At 42.1% G+C, this 17,962-nt stretch overlaps 1 protein-coding gene across 1 annotated transcript in view; it reads left to right on the top strand.

Moving 5' to 3' along the window:
* LOC141110521 (chemerin-like receptor 1) overlaps positions 1-17,549 on the top strand; it is a 119,782-nt gene extending 102,233 nt beyond the window's left edge. The window contains exon 2 of the mRNA XM_073601903.1: positions 13,417-17,549. Coding sequence (XP_073458004.1) covers positions 13,446-14,369 — 924 coding nt within the window. The 5' untranslated portion in view covers positions 13,417-13,445 and the 3' untranslated portion in view covers positions 14,370-17,549. The remainder of the gene's footprint in view (positions 1-13,416) is intronic.
* Positions 17,550-17,962: the final 413 nt, after the last annotated feature.

Raw genomic sequence — 17,962 nt, forward strand, 5'->3', positions numbered from 1 at the left:
TGAGGATTGGGAGGTTCCTTTCAAGAATGCTGGACCCTTCCTTGTTTCAAAATAGTGAAATGTATTGGTTTTCCCGCATCCAATTCACATAGCAGGAGAATGTGATCGGCTCTCTTTGGAGCCGGTTCACATATCTCCGGGGGGGCTGTGGAGCGTACTGCACAGAAACGCTGTGCGTCTCTGGCTCCGTTAATAGGACAAATTCAGGCAAAGATTTGGCCCTGATTTGTCCCTGAAACAGACAACAGGTGTTAACCGAGCCTCAATGGTTCTGGAGGACTAAGGATTATTGTTTTAACAATAGTGGGCCCTTTCTTTGATCCAAAATGGTGAAATGCGTTGAATTCAATGTGGAAGGCTTTTTTAAGGTGCTTTCTGATTCTACAATAGACATTAAATGGTTCCTGAGTGTTGGGGAAGTTCCTTTCAACAATCCTGTTCCAAAGAATGGTCACTCATTTTCTTTCATAATGTTTTTATTGGAAAAAAATAATATCGAAGAATAATTGAATGCACATTCAAGTCAGCCGTCAACAGCTTTTAAAAGGACCCAGAGCAGCATTGAGGTTGACAGACTTATACATCAGTAGGTAAAGGTCCATATGGTGTATAAGAAGTAGCCAGTGCAGGGTTCATCCCATCCAATGGTTGGTCAATGGCCAAGGGAAGGATGGATCCTGACAGAGTGAAAATGTTTCCTGATAAGGGCATGAAGGAAGGCTTGCTAGCAGTGTTAATTTTGTCAACGAAAACATTTTCGTCAGCGGCATTTTTACAGTGACGAAAACTAAATGAAAAAGTACAGCACATTTTCGTCCACTGACGAAAACTATGAGGAATATCAAATCCGTTTTCATTAACGAATGAAAACGGGAAGAAAGTGGGAGGCAGGGACGTTTACCCTAGTGAATTAACTTCAATTTTTTCACAGAGCTCCACCTGCCTCCACAATCTGCTCCCACATTGTGACGAGACGACTGCCAGAGACCAGACTCAGAGAGAGCAGCATTACAGGCCAGCTACCCTGTTTCCCCCAAAATAAGACCTAGCTTGATTGTCGTTGATGGCTGCAATATAAGCCCTACCCCCCAAATAAGCCCTACCCTGTTTCCCCAAAAATAAGCCCTACCCTGAAAATAAGACCTACAAGGACTTTAACTAGGGTTTATTTGGGGGGTAGGGCTTATATTGCAGCCATCACCTACAATCACGCTAGGTATTATTTTCAGGGAAACAGGGTAGGCTGAGGCCTCCTGAGTCGCGACTCCCGACGAGACTGAGTCTGTCCCACTCCCGAGTCCCGACTGACGAGACGACTGCACCGCCAGGCACCCAGAGCAGACTGTGAGTGTGTACAGTATCAGTTGTGTAGTACATTACAACTACAGCAGGCCTAAGGCCTCCCCTCAGACCACCATCCATCCAGAGCACTGTGTGTGCATCTGTGCATTACAGGCCTCCTCTGACCACAGACAGTGGCATCCAGGGCACTGCGCATTACAGGCCATCCCTAAGACCTAAGACCACCATCCAGCACTGTGCAGCATTACAACAGGCCTCCTCTGAACACCGGCATCCAGGTCACTGTGCATTACAGGCCATCCCTTAGACCTACCAGAGACCATCATCCAGAACACTCTTACAGGCCTCTTCAGACCACTGTCCAGAGGACTGTGCAGCATTACAGGCCTCCTCTGGCCATCCAGAGTGGCTAAATATGAATTTGTGAGTTTGCTAAAACCTTAATACCATAAATAATAACATGATATTAGATTTTTTTACTCCAGGAGTTTATAATGAGTTTTGAAATTCGACTAATTATGACTAAAACTAAAACAATTGCAGAAGACTAAAATGGGACTAAAACTAAAATGCCATTTTAGTCCTAAGACTAATGCCCTGTACACACGATCGGACATTCCAACAACAAAATCCATCAGATTTTTTCAGACGGGTGTTGGCTCAAACTTGTCTTGCATACACACAATCACACAAAGTTGGTCGGAAATTCCAAACGTCAAGAACGCGGTGACGTACAACACGTACGACGAGCCAAGAAAAATTAAGTTCAATAGCCAGTGGTGCTCTTCTGCTTTATTCTGAGCATACGTGGCACTTTGTGCATCGGAATTGTCTACACATGATCGGAATTTACGCAAACGGATTTTGTTGTCGGAAAATTTTAGATCCAGCTCCCAAACTTTGTGTGTCGAAAATTCTGATGAAAAGTCCAATGGAGCCTACACATGGTCGGAATTTCCGACAACAAGCTCCAATCGCACATTTTCCGTCGGAAAGTCCGACCGTGTCTACAGGGCAAAAGACTAAAACTAAATAGAAATTTGCTGCCAAAATGAACACTGCTTGCTAGTCAATAAGGTAACAGGAGAAAAGGAAATGGAAAAAAAAAACAAGATTCAAAAAAGGAAAAGAATTACAGGTAGAAAAAAATAAAGAGAAGGAAAGAAGGATAAAAAGTGGAGGGTGGGATGGAGGAGGGGGCTGGCAAAAAGGAATCCTTTGGGGGCCAGACTGTGTGGTCGGCTATTCATGGAAAATTACAGATCCAGAAAATGCATGGGCGGTTGCATAGTCAGAAACTGTCCATTAAGATGATCCGCACAGCCAGTTGTTGCTCTTAATAATCGTCATGTTTATTGAAAAACCACAGTGTACAAACGCAGATAAAACCAGCTGACGTGTTTCAGCCTACAAGGTCTTAGTCATAACTACTTAAAAACACAGAACATTTGAAAATAAATAGTATCACTAGATGCCATAGACGCCACCCATCAATTGCCTTAATTGATTGCAAATGGTCAGCAAGAAAGAAACAGCTTTAACAGCTGCAGAGTGGATTCAGGTATATATTACTAAGCTTTGCAGACAAATTGATACAATTATATATAAACATGTGCAATAGAAAAGAAACAAATGAAATCAATTAGTGTCTGCCAGAGAGGACAAAACAGACGTGTATATACAATTATCATAACCACAAAGAGACAGATAAAAGGAGAGGGCAAGTGTAAATCCAGATCCCACCTCAGGTTTAACCCATGAGGTGATCCAGTATTCAATCTAAAAATCCACCTTTCTCTCCCTGGGTGAAGAAGACAGCCTTTCTATTCCCCTAAACCTGAATTAGGAAAGATTGCCTTGGTGGCAATCCCTAAAGTGACGTGTTGCATTAGAAATGTGCCTGACATTGAGATTATTGGTGTCACAATAGTGTTCCCCTATACGGGTTCTTAGGGAGCGTGTGGTACAACCCACATACTGTAGTAGTGGGGGCCCGCCCATAAGGGGCGCTTGGGCGCCGACCCTCTCCCCCATCCATGCGCCCGGCCTCCTAATCTTCATGCGGGACGCGGGATGCATGGATTCCAATCCAGTTTTTTTTTTTTTTTTGAAGCACGTGATTAGAGCTTTTGACTCCGAATGGCTTCCAAAAACAGTGAGGGTTGCCCACCCAGTTGTGCGACAATAGCGAATGAATATTTGCTATTGTCCTACTGATTCTCCTCCCGGCCAATCAGGAAGTGGGTCTTGAGACCCGTTTCCTGATTGTCCAAAAGGAAAAGCGATCCTATTGGCCTAGAACAGGGGTAGGCAACCTTAAAGAGGTGGAGATCTACCTGAACAACACGGGAGAAGTCAAAGATCACCGGGCACAGTGTTGCCTTCTCACATCTGATTTAAACCTCTAATTGCCGCACTACCATGTTCCAAACGCGTGCATTGCATGGCAATCATGGATTTAAATCAGGAGGTGAGGAGGCAACATATCGTCTCCATATCGCTTCAGCTTGATGAAGGAGCCACGTCACTGCAGCCCGTACACTCGTGAAACGCGTCGCTTGCCAGTGACGTCACCTGACGCCATCCATCTGCGTTCCAGGCCTCCCTTTGAGCCTTATCTCCACCGCGGCCAGCTTCGCTATCTTGTGGTGTCCAGCATACACGGCCACAGGCCTGGCAAGCAGGAAGAGCTCCTGTGACGGAACTGATGACTATCCCCACGATGGATGTACCCCTAATCTCACTATATGTCTGTTTATGACTTCATACATGTGAGTTGCTTGTACACATGATCCTAATAAATTGTGATTTTTACATCTACACACAGAGGCGCCTCTCTCTTTGTGCTCTCTCTCAGATTTTTGGAACTTGGTTTCAGTTCCCCCCTGAAGGCAGCCCTGGATGTGGCTCTCCATCATCATCCCTTCTCCCTTTGTTTTTATTCATGGACTTTCATGGACTATGGACTATTCCCCTTCTCCTCAACCATGTGCTTAACCCACACATGCTATAACTTTTATAGTTACCATTTGCATGTCACAGTGTTTTTAAAATTTTCCAGATTTTGCGCCTTTACTTGTATATTGCAACATGTTGCCTCCTCACTACCTATCAACACACACTCGGGTCGCTTTTCAGGGGAGCAGCACTTGTGCTGCAGTTATGAATGAGCCCTTAGTTGCATTCAGCAGCGGCACCCTTCGGGCTCGTTCACAGGTTAAGTTGGGGGTGGTAAAACAGTAGGATAAAATAGAAGTCTATGGCTGCAAAAGGCTGCAGGTACACCGCACTGCACCCGCGGTGTGGGTAAACTGCAGCACATCAGTGTGGAAGCAGCCCTATACTATACGTATTGCTTCACACTGACCTGAAGATCTCTTCTTTCCTGCTGCTAGCACCACTCTGGAGACCGCTAGCCGGGATAAGAGGTGGAGTGCAGTTGGTATCACTCCGCATGGGACAGGAGCCGGCGCTACAGAGGAGGCATCTGCTTATACGGCTCTTGCTCCCTTCTACAGCTCTAAATGTAATCCCTCTGCATTGCACCCTGTTTAAAGCTTTAGATTGGCAGGTCAGCAAGCCCAGACCATCTACTGGTAGATCGCAATCTACAGGTTGCTGATCCCCGGCCTGGAAGGAGGAGGGAGGAGACGCACAGCCGCCATGAGAAAACACAGGAGAAGCCGACGGCCCGTTGCGAGGAGGGAAGCGCTGCCCACGCCATTGATGGGGTAAGTGGGGGGCCAACCAACCACCCATTGTTTGCCGCCCCCCCCCCAAACAAAAACACCAGCCACCACTGTACTGTAGGCTGCACAAAGTGCAAGTGATAAGGTAGTCTACAAAACATGTACCACAGGTAATGTGATGTTTCAAAGTAAATTCCTCTCCTGTTGTTGTGGAAAACAAAAGTCTTACCTAACATGCTCCAATGGCAGTACCTACAGGTTTTAGCATTGTAGGGAAAATTCCCAGGATATGACCGCCAGGTGGGTTGGCATTTGTTAGTAGAGGAAAAAGACCGGGTGACAGAGAATTTCCTAATGTTGGTGCTCGTCTACTGGAGAAACGGCAACCTGCTTGCATTATGTGATACACGGCATTACTAAAATCTAGTGGAACCAATTACCTTCAGAAGTCACCTAAATAGTAAATAGAGTCCACCTGTGTGTAATTTAATCTCAGTATAAATACAGCTGTTCTGTGAAGCCCTCAGAAGTTTGTTAGGTTAGCTCAGTGGCAGGTACGTGATCTGGCACCGAGCGGCCGCCCTGCCGCAGTAAATCTATGGTGGGCGGCCGCTAACCGGTTGAAAAAAAAAAAAAATCTACTGTGATATTTTCAATACTTTTACATGTTTGATCTCCCCATCAACCTTGTGTACAAAGACATTATAAAATATATACAGTACATATACAATGTATTTCTTACCAGCTGGATGTCTTCCAACATATATATATATAAAGCTGATTATACATCATTGTTGCAAAACTGTAACGAGATTAATAAATTATGCAACCATTGATTTGGCATTTGTCCTCAGATTTGTTTATTGTGTACTTGTTTGCAAGCGAGTTAGCAACATATTTTCCTTAATATTTATTAACATAACAACATCAAGCAGAATCAAACACAGAAGCCAAGCCATGCGAGGATCTGTTTTCATACTGAAAGACAACAATGTTAAATCAGTCCGTTGATCAGTTTAAGTTATTCAATGCGCAGTCTAATAAAATATGCATAACGTACTATTTGCATATCTAATCTATTACATATTAAGCGCTTTTGTCGTTTCCTAAGTATTTTGTTTCTGACTATTTCCTTCTGTATGTTTGCTAATTTTCCCACTATGGAAGTACCAAATTCTATATGTAGTGTTCTATTTCAAATGCCGTTTTATACATTGACCTACCTCCTTAACCACTTCAGCCCCGGAAGGATTTGCCCCCTTCATGACCAAGCCATTTTTTGCGATTCGGCACTGCGTCGCTTTAACTGACAATTGCGCGGTCGTGCGACGCTGTACCCAAACAAAATTGGCGTCCTTTTTTTGCCAAAAATAGAGCTTTCTTTTGGTGGTATTTGATCACCTCTGCAGTTTTTAATTTTTGCGCTATAAACAAAAAAAGAGCGACAATTTTGGTAAAAAAAATATATATTTTTTACTTTTTGCTAAATAAATATGCCCCAAAAAATAAAAAAAATTAAAGTTTCTCCATTTGTTTAGGCCAAAATGTATTCTTCTACATATTTATGGTAAGATTAATCGCAATAATTATCAATAATAATTGATTGGTTTGCACAAATGTTATAGCACCAAAAAAATAGGGGCTATATTTATGACATTTTTATTATTCTTTTTTTTTTTTTTACTAGTTATGGCAGCAAACTGCGACTTTTAGCGGGACTGCGACATTGCGGCGGACAGATCGTGCACTTTTGAAACACATTTTTGGGACCATTGACATTTATACAGCGATCAGTGCTATAAAAATGCACTGATTACTGTGTAAATGCCACCGGTAGGGAAGGGGTTAACACTAGGGGCGATTAAGGGGTTAAATGTGTCCCCTGCTAGGTGTTTCTAACTGTGCAGGGATGTGACTTATTAGAGGAGGAGACATATCGCTGTTCCTACTTAGTAGCTAGGGAAGGGGTTAACACTAGGGGGCGATCAAGGGGTTAAATGTGTTCCCTCGTGTGTGTTTCTAACTGTGGGGGGGTGGGACTGTCTACAGGAGGAGCCAGATCGCTGTTCCTAATGATCTGTCTCTCCTCCCCTGACAGAATGGGAACGTGTGTGTTTACACATACACATCCCTGTTCTTGCTCTCGTGCCCGTGATCGCGCGTGGCCGGCGGACATCGTGCCCGCCGGCCATTCTTTAACAGAAGTCAATGCAAGTCGTGCCGAAGTCACAACGAAAGTAGCGCAGGAATGTTTTTCTAAGTCGGATCGACTCAAGTCGCTCCTATTAGAAGGGTTCCATTACACTTAATAGGGGGGCAACTTTTCATGTGACTTGTGCTCTCAAAGTCGGAGCACATGTCACACCAGTGTTAGCCGGGCCTGAATGAGGAAACGTGGAGGAAGTGGGGAGGGTCTAGATGGGACTATACTAACTAGCACTAAACAGGAGGGGAGGATTGAGGGAGATACCAAATATACATAGTAAACAACTTGCCGTGGCCCAAAAACTCATTAGGTGAAAGAATACTACAGAAAAACATGCAGTTCAGTACAGCACAGAAAAATATGGGGCAGAACAGATCTATTTGTATCTTTTGGAAGATATGATTATTTTATTGAGTTTAACCATTTCACCCCCAAGGCTAATTCAGACATTTCTCTCATACATGTAAAAATCAGCATTTTTTTGCTAGAAAATTACCCTCAGAATCCCCAAAGATTATATATTTTTTAACCCCTTCCCGACCAGTATAACTGCGGCAGGTTGGCACTGCTGTGCAAGCCGTCGTAGCTGTACATCGGCTCTTTAAGACGCTGTAGCAGGCGCTGGGGGCGCCCACGCGCCCCCGCAGCTTGTCCTCGGAGCCGATGTGCGTGCCCAGCGGGCGCGATGACCGCTGGGCACCCGTGATCGCTCGTGGCAGAGCGAGAACCGGGATCTGTGTGTGTAAACACACAAATTCCGGTTCTCTCAAGGGAGAGGAGACAGATCGTGTGTTCAAACCAGGTAGGAACAACGATCTGTCTCCTTCTCTAGTCAGCCACACTCCCCCTCACAGTTAGAAACACACATAGGGAACACATTTAACCCCTTGATCGCCCCCTAGTGTTAACCCCTTCCCTGACAGTGACATTTATACAGTAATCAGTGGCTATTTTTAGCTCGAATCGCTGTATAAATATCACTGGTCCCAAAAAAGTGTCAAAAGTGTCTGATCTGTCCGTCCCAATGTTGCAGTCCCAATAAAATTCTCAGATCATCGCCATTACTAGTAAAAAATAATAATAATAATAAAAATGCCAGAAATCTATCTCCTATGTTGTAGACGCTATAACTTTTGCGCAAACCAATCAATATACGCTTTTTGCGTTTTTTTTTTTTTTTTTTACCAAAAATATGTAGAAGAATACATAACGGCCTAAACTGATGAAGAAATTAGTCTTTGTTTTTTTTAATTTTGGATATTTATTATAGCAAAAATTACAAAATATTGTGTTTTTTTCAAAATGGTCGCTCTTTGTTTATAGCACAAAAAATAAAAACCGCAGAGGTGATCAAATACCACCAAAAGAAAGCTCTATTTGTGGGGAAAAAAAGGACATAAATCTCGTTTGGGTACAACGTCACACGACTGCGTAATTGTCGTATCGCAAAAAATGGCCTGGTCAGGAAGGGGGCAAATCCTTCCGGGGCTGAAGTAGTTAAGCAGAGGCCCTAAAAAATAAAATGGTGGGTGTTGTTATTTTTTCACATAATATTTGCACATCGGTTTTTCAGATGCAATTTTTTGGGAAAAAATACACTTTCATGAATTTTAGTGAACACAAACAGAATATAATGCCCAATTTTGTATATGGCTTTTACCATTCTCAGCCAGCAGGTGGAACTGTAAGAAAATCTGACCTAGAAGCTAAAATCTCGGAGGTCACAGCTGCTGTGCTAATAATCAAGTAAAGTGACCTAAAGGAGCAACACTCTACTTCTTTCTTTATTTTTGGTTATCTAGTATTACTGTGGAAACTTCCCATAAATTTCCTGCCCAGGGACACAACAGGAAGTTAGAGGAAATCTCTCAAAGTAAGAGGAATACCCTTCTTAGATGCTTGTCTGGGAACAACAGTCTCCATTTGGGGATTTCCCATTACCTGTTGTAAGGGCAACTGAAAATTTGGGGATTTTTCCTGACTTTCTGTTCCAGTGACATTGGTCGTTACTACAAATAGAGGGGTGAATTTCCCCCATGAGGAGAGAGAAAGACTAACCTTTCCCTATGTGTTTTGATTTGTATTTTAAGGTTCTTTGCAGTAATGAACCAGTCCAACTAGTTAATTTGCATATGGGAAGCCTAGCTTCTACAAACAATACATGGTCTTAAAAATGCTATTCTATATTTATGCTATAAAATCACTAAAAAAGACACAGTAATGCACCCTGCTATCTAAAATTTAAAAAATACCCTTAAAAATAAGATTCAGTATCAGTAGTCTCAAGAATACCTAATACCTAGGGGGTATTTTAAGAAAGCAGTAAGGGCTTGTTTACACTGGCTTCAAAATGGGGCATTGCACATTCTTTTTTAAAGCACTCTGAATGCAAATCAAAAAGTCTTTCACTAAATAAAATGGTTACCTTACAGTCCTGTTCACATGTTGCGCTTGCTTTACTTCATATATTATATCCCATGTCGCTTTCTTGGTGCTTCAAAGCATCTCCAAAGCCTCCATAGAAGTCTATGACAATGTCTGCTAACAGCACCTGCAGCTTTTGATTGGCTTTTATTCAGAGTTAGCTTTACTTTGTTTTGGAGGTTTTGAAGGTATGAGATATCCCAGAATGCGGGAAACCAACAAGCAAACTGGAAAGACATCATTAGTAATCACTTCCGGTTCATGTGTATATATTCTGGATATCTCTGGTGCAGACGTCACATCTGGTGTGCAGTGTGGAGCAGTAGGAAGGTGAGATGGGTTCAGACTGGAACTGAGCAACTAACAGAAGGCACACATGGTGTGCAACATGGGAACACTATAGCAGAAGGTGAGTGGGGACCAGAGAGAGCTGTAGAGGATCAGCAGAGCTGGGGGACCGGAGCTGGAAAAACTAGAAGATGTCACATGTGGTGTGCAACGTAAGAGCAATATAGTAGGAGGTGAGTGGGGACCAGAGACAGATTAGGATTAGCAAACCAGAGGATCGTCAGAGCTGGGGTTTATTATTGAATGGGGGATCAGCAGAGCTGGAAGTTACTACTGAGCCTGGGATCAGCAGAGCTGGGGGTTACTATTGAGCAAAGGATCAGCAGAGCTGGGGGTTACTACTGAGTGGGGGATCAGCAGAGCTGGGGGTTACTACTGAGTGGAAGATCAGCAGAGCTGGGGGTACTACTGAGTGGGGGATCAGCAGAGCTGGGGTTACTACTAAGTGGGGGATCAGCAGAGCTGGGGGGTACTACTGAGTAAGGAATTGGCAAAGCTGGGGGTACTACTGAGCAAGGGATTAGCAGACCTGGGGGTACTACTGAGCAGGAGATCTGCTGAACAGGGGTACTGATAAGCTGGGGATCTGCTGAACAAGGGTACCCATGAGCTGGGGATCTGTTGAGTGAGGGTACTACTGAGCTGAGGTCTACTGGGCCCCTTTAAAACAAATAGAAACTCAACACACTCACAAGGAATTTGCCAAGGCTCATTAAAGCTTCAAAAATGCATCACAGAAGCATGCTGAAAAAGCATGTTGAAGTGGTAGGAGCTTAAAGTGTAGTTAAAGTAAAAAAAAGTGTAAATGAGCCCTTAAGAACCAAACATTCAATTCCATGTACGTAAAACTTCTTGTATTTTAAATCGTGATTGATTCACCTCCAGTTAATGTTTGGTGAATATCACGATCTCTGCTTTATAATTAAATCCCTAAACTAATAATAATTAAAAAACTCAAAAAAACATACAAAATATATGGTACCAAAGTTCTAAAAGTGTAGCTAGACAAAAACAACAAAAACGAGTTACACAGTGATGTTGACTCCATGTTGCCAAGAGATGGCACTGTATTGTAGTAGTATAAAATTCTTTGCTCGGCATCCGTTTTTGTAGGTCTGCAAAAGCATTGTCTGGATAAAAGCAACTGACATTTACCGACAAAAAAAAAGCCATATATATCATTAATACACAAATCATTTTGTAGATTAAAAAAAAAAAAAACTTTGTAACTTTAGCCTTCTTTTAAAATTGTGAAAAAAAATTATATTGAAAAGTCATCGTACTGCAAATATATTATTAATTGATACTATAGTATTATTTGATACATGCTTTAAACGCCCTATGTGTGTGCTCTGTGCCTTTGCACTTGAGAGTCCTTGCGTGTGGGATAATAACTTTGAAAAAACATTAAATGCATTTTTCTTGCAATATGGCCTCCTGTATACTGTTGGTGTACAGAATGCTCCCGAAATATTTTCTTCTGCTTCTGTGGTTGGCCGGCTGCTTTTCCCATACATCCACGCTGAACTAAAAGTCTAATTGTAGGCATTTCTTGCAATAGTAGTTTTGTTTTTGGTGACATCACTAGGGTTCATACCTCTGAAGAAATGCAATGGCAACTGTATTTCGCTGTAATAGAGGGAAATTTCACTGGAAAACTGGACTCACACCTAACAGAATAATGCTTTGTGAATGATTTTCTCATATACATAGTGTAGCGCTAAATGTACCAATGGAACACTATATCTATAGTGTGCCAGACAATGAAAATAGTCAAAACGTGAAAACACAAAATATGGTACACATATAGTGAATAATGATATAAGAAACAGTGAGCTACAAGTCCCATATAAATGAATTCCAAAAAAGAAATGTTCATGAACATCAAACAGGGAGGTTGTGGTAGACGATGTAGAGCTTATGGTCAGTCTGAATGATTAATAGAAAATCCTCAATGGCACATGATGTAACAATGTAAACCAGGAACAGACTGTAAAACACCTTCAGAGCTGGACTGAAATTCTTGAAATGGGAAGTTGTAGATAAATACTTCTTACCAGACAAGGTGGACCCACTTGCCGTACGGCAATGGGTCAATCGAGCTTGTATTGGCCAAGGCCTGATGATCAAACAATGGAACCAACTCAGCTATGATTGCAGTATGTAGAGGGATCGCTCCAAGAATGAACAGCCGATCGGTCAGGCCTGCTTCACTTGCTTCCCACATTGCTTTCATAATTTTTTACATGTGATCACTTTTTAACGCATTCATCTGTTACTGATGTATGGGCATTTTAAAAACAGATTAAAACTCTCTCTTTTTGACCTGCACCATACGGAGCTCTCTTTTTTTTCTTATTTTTCACTCCGGTCCTAATGGTCCAACATTCCATCGGCCTTTGGTACGGGTACGGACCCCCTGTTGAGGTCCATCTTGCTCCTAGCCCTCAGAAGTGCCCGGAACCTGGACATCTGGCCGTGATACACTTCTTGGATCCTTCCTGATCGACCGATCAGCTGTTCATTCTTGGAGCGATCCCTCTACATCCTGCATTCATAGCTGAGTTGGTTCCATCGTTTGATCATCAGGCCTTGGCCAATACAAGCTCGATTAACCCATTGCCGTACGGCAAGTGGGTCCACCTTGTCTGGTAAGAAGTATTTATCTACAACTTCCCATTTGAAGAATTTCAGTCCAGCTCTGAAGGTGTTTTACAGTCTGTTCCTGGTTTACATTGTTACATCATGTGCCATTGAGGATTTTCTATTAATCATTCAGATTGAGCATAAGCTCTACATTGTCTACCAGCACCTCCCTGTTTGATGTTCATGAACATTTCGTTTTTGGAATTCATTTATATGGTAGCTCACTGTTCTTTGTATCATTATTCACTATATGTGTACAGCATATGTTGTGTTTTCACATTTTGATTATTTTCATTATCTGGCACAATATAGATATAGTGTTCCATTGGTACATTTATCACTACACTTTGTATACTATATTCATGCATACAAGAAGCACATCTATAATTTATAAAATAAAAAAGCATTTACAAAAACAATTCTTGCTTTTTTTCCACTGGTAAAGCATATTACATTATTTTTAAAGAGTGAAGTTTGCCGTCTGATAAGGGATAAGTAAAGGCTCGGAATGATCTGATATTCCTGTAAAATTTTTACCTTGAGCTACTGAGCTCCGTGAACATCACACTTTTTTCATCAGATAGTAAGGAAACTGAAAAACAGTGTAAAGTATCTAGGCCCGTTTGCTGGGTTATGAAGAAATTACAAAATAATAATTATGCGATAGTTTATATTCATCTATCCAAAAATATATTTTTTTTATTGTATTTTTAAGTCCAGGTGCATTTTGACTTACAGCATAAACCAGTTTATATAAAATGGAATGCAGTGTTGATTAACCACCTTGTGTTTTTCTCCTAGGGATCACATCTGGTGACATCATTCACGTGATGAATTTCACTCTAGATGCCAAAACAGCTGAACTGCGCTATACTGTGCAGGTGATCGCCACTGTGACCTTCAGTTTAATTTTTCTACTGGGCATGATGGGAAATGGCACTGTGATCTGGATAACTGGATGTCGCCTACAAAGAACTATCAACACCGTCTGGTTTTTCAACCTGGCCGTGGCTGATTTCATCTCGACTTTTTTGGTCCTGGTCACTGTCCTTTATTTATTACTGGACCTACATTGGCCCTTTGGGCAAATTTTTTGCAAGCTTGTCAACTGCCTATTTGGCCTCAGCATCTATGCCAGCATCCTGCTCTTGAGTGCCATCAGCATTGATCGATGTGTTCTTGTTCTATTCCCTGTCTGGTGTCAAAATTACCGCAATCCGAGACTGGTGATGACAACATGTGTTGTGATTTGGATAGTCTCCGTTGCCTTGGTTCCTGGATCTTACACCCTTTCAGAGATGTCTACAGAAAGTAACCGTAGCTCTTGCAAAAACTTGGATGTTTTTGAGGACTGGGAAAAAAGAGAGGCTGCCATATTCACAGTTTGTATCTTTCTATACCAGTTTTTGGTGCCGTTGTGTATTATTCTTATTTCGTACGCAATTCTTTTAATAACACTACGCAGGAAAAAGCTAAATCGTTCCAGCAAGCCCTTTTTGGTTGTCACTGGGGTGGTCTTCTCGTTTTTTCTATGTTGGCTTCCTTATCACGCCTTAGCACTGGCCCGAGTGTTTCTAGGTGGTCTACCATTGCTGGTCAGCCTGGTTGCTGTACCGATGTCCAAATGTTTAGCTATGTTCAATAGCTGTATCAACCCTATACTCTATGTTTTCATTGGTCGGGAATTCAAGGATATGGTAAAGAAATCAATTACACAAGTTTTTAAAACAGTGTTCGAGGAAATACCACACTAATGAGAATGGAGGTGTTTTTTTCATGGACAGAACTGGAATTGGAACCTTTACACGTGCCATATTCCAACCACAAAACAGAGATGTATGGTATGGAACCATAATGCACTGGAGGCAATTCTTTTGACAACACAAAGGTCAATAGCATCTGCTGTTCTGGAAAACCGGTAGCGAAAAATTGTACAACAAACCAACCTCGGTGGTGGATAGAGCTTGTGCTATGTTCAACACAAGATGTACAGACTCAATACAACTGGAGAATGTCAAAACAATACATACAATGTTAATTTTTTTTTTTTTTAAGTTTGAGTAAATCTTTGAAGTTTTAAAATGTTTAAAGGTGATTTCTAGGCATCGTTTAACTTTCTCCTGAAGCCGCCCTCCCCATCTAATGCAAGTCCCAGAATTACTAGTTTCTTGAATCTACTTCTATTAGCAAGAAGGAACATTTTTTATTACTCCATGTGAAGTCATTATTACTCCCTGTGATGTCATCACTAGGCATGTAAAATGCTTGCAGGGGCAGCTGCTGGGAGGAGGGATTAGCAGAGTGCCTTACATCAGTTTCTATTCACTTAAGTGCACCACCCACTGAGGACTCCCAAGAATACCTTTCTTTATGGACAGATTGAGTTTAGGCCCTTGGGAATCAAGGCAGCAGCATTGTTTTGCTGGGAAAGAAATCAATGAATGTATTTGGAGAGGGACATAGAGGTATAGTGATAGGTAGAGTTCTTTAGTCCAGAAAAAAAGAACCAGGCAGGGCTGACAACGCTGCTTGGGATTTCAGTGCAGCAGAGGCGGTGCTTTCACACCACAGAGGGAAGCTGCAATCTCATTGGATTTCCAATAGGGTCTTCAGGTATTTTTCAGTACTTGCTATATTTTTAAAGATTATATATATGATTACATCGGTAATATGGGGGCCATCCGTCAGCATAACTCATAGGTACCTACATCCCAAACTTTTATAAAACAAATACAGGAATAGCATAACTCATAGGTACCTACATCCCAAACTTTTATAAAACAAATACAGGAATACTTTCTAGAAAATCCCTTGGGATTTCACTGGAACTCAACTTTCCTTACGTGTGAATGAAATCACCAAAAATTTCCACTGTAAAATTGTAGTTATTTATAAAGTGAAAATTGCAAAACCCTAAAGTTAAATTCCAGGTATGGCGATTTTGACAGTTTAGACCACATGTGTCAAACCAAGGCCATCTGCCCCCCCCCCCAGGCCAATTCATGTGGCCCTTGCACCTCTCCAGCAGCTGCGGAAACCCTGCTTATTTCTGCCCCCACCTTGTCTCAGTAGTTGGAAGCAGAAAGGAGGACAGAACTCCTCTGCCAGATCCTGTGCTTCTCTGTGCAGCTGTGGAAAGGCTCATCTTAGCCCCCCCCCAGCAGATGGCAGCAGAGAGGAGGTCAGAACTCCTACAGATCCTGCACCTCTCTGTGCAGCCGCAGCATTCCCTGTCTTCACCTGCCCGGGTCTCAGCATTTAGCAGACTCTGGCAGCAAACTCCAGCCCTCCTCTGGTCCTCTTCCAGACCCTGCACTTTCTGCTTCCCAGCTCCATCCCCAGATTATTCCCTGTAGCAGCACAAGGTATGGGGGGGGGTGCACTGTGATGAAAGGAAGGGTAAGGGACTCTTGACTTTGGATGGTGGGGCTTTTGACATCTGGTGTAAGAGGAGATGAGATTCTCTGGACATACAGATACAACTGGCCATTTGAGGGCAACCATAATGTCAATGTGTCCCGCGATGAAATTGAGTTTGACATCCCTGGTTTAGACCAATTAAAGTATGTATACGCCATACCTGTGGGATCCCCATGAAAGCAGGAGATCACTATAGTAGGCACCACTACTATAATGATCTCCACTAGCTTCTGGTTCCTGTGCCCAATGATTTCCCTGCTGCTGAACAAAGGAGAGCCTTTGCTCGGTACAGGTGCCATTTAGGGAGCCCTTTGCATTTTCTCTCTGATTAGACAAGGTGGATAGGAGAGGTGGTGACATAAATCAGGAAGAACTTTGCATTCATTGAGACAAGGGATCTCCTTTGTTCAGTAAGCAGTAGGGTGGCTGTTTGGAAGTTAGTGAATATCACAGTAGGATCCACAGGAATGGCACATAAATATTTACATTGGTCCAGTGTAACCAATTTAAAAATGTCCATACCTGGAATCCAAAAGTGTGTGTGTATGTGGGGGGGAGGGCAATTAAACAAACTATAGGGGTACTACCCCCAACACCTCTACTACTTCCCAAATCAACTTTAACCACACGACTTAAGCTCAAGAGTCTTACTAACAAATATTTCATGTGCCATCATTATTGTGGATGTTTGGTTGGTGATGAGAGTTGAAATTCATGGCTACTGGCTGCATATGGGATAAGATGAAGAGGGTGTAAGGGAGGCTGCTGTGAATTTTTAGCTAAAGGGAGACTATGTTTGTAGTATCCAGGAGATCACAAAAGGAGAGAACACTGCTTGCCGCAAGAGCCCACATCAAGATCCCAACAGGTATGCGATTACCTATTGATGGCCACAGCTTTGGTGAGATACTGGGGATCAGAGATACTAAATACAGTATAAGGTGGAGTTTGGTTCTGATTTTATTGTATTGTGTCCACATTATCCTAGGATCCTAGGACCACAAGTAAGTACGGTAGATAAAACTCTGCCTTTCAGTTTTTCAGAAAATCTTCATCAGTGAACATGATGGTCAATCTAAGGTATGAATACCTATTCTAAGGTATGAATCTCTGTTTTCATACCTTACATTGACCATCATGTCTCCCCGATGAAGATTTTCTGAAAAATGTAAATGCATTGGGTTTCATCTACGCACATGTGGTTCTTTTCTGTAGATGTGAGGATGGTCCCTGTATATATACCATTGTGGCTGATCAGCTGCTGGTTTTATATAATGTTTTTAATGAAATTGTATTACTAAATGTATACTTTTTTAATATTGTGTGTGTAAGTGTTCAAAAAGTCTTGAATCCTAGCTAATTGTATACTACCTGTATAAATAAACACAAATTTTAACAGTGAAAATAATTGGTGGTTTCATGGTTATACTTATGTAAAGTCCCGAGGGGTTTTCTGGAATGTATTTCTGTATTTGGTTTACGTTTTTAAAGAAATAAAGATGTGGGAAATGTGATTTTTCCTGTCCATACATATTCTTCAACTTTCAGACTAAACCCAAGCTTATCCCTAGTAGGGAACGTAAGACCCTTTGTTTTTGTATTGCTGTCTATGTCTCCGCTGGTGAGGTTGACCTCATTGGTTGTCCTACTGACCATTGTCATCAAAACAGAAAAGGGGGCGAAATCCAAAAACTTTGAGTGAGAGGTGAAGGAAAGTCCTCCAATGAGGACACATCTTCCTGTGACGACTCTCTAAGATGGAAATTCCTTTCATTTTGGAGAGATGTCCTCTCATTTCCAGTTTCTTCCCTAGCCACTTGCCGGCAAATCACGTGCCTGGTACGTCATTTGATTTCAAGTGGTTGTACCGGGATGATATGCAGCTGCAGGCATCACCCCGGTACTGGTTTTAGAGCCGACGGTCGGC

Source organism: Aquarana catesbeiana, linkage group LG10 (genome assembly GCF_042186555.1).
Source record: "Aquarana catesbeiana isolate 2022-GZ linkage group LG10, ASM4218655v1, whole genome shotgun sequence".
NCBI lineage: Eukaryota > Metazoa > Chordata > Amphibia > Anura > Ranidae > Aquarana > Aquarana catesbeiana.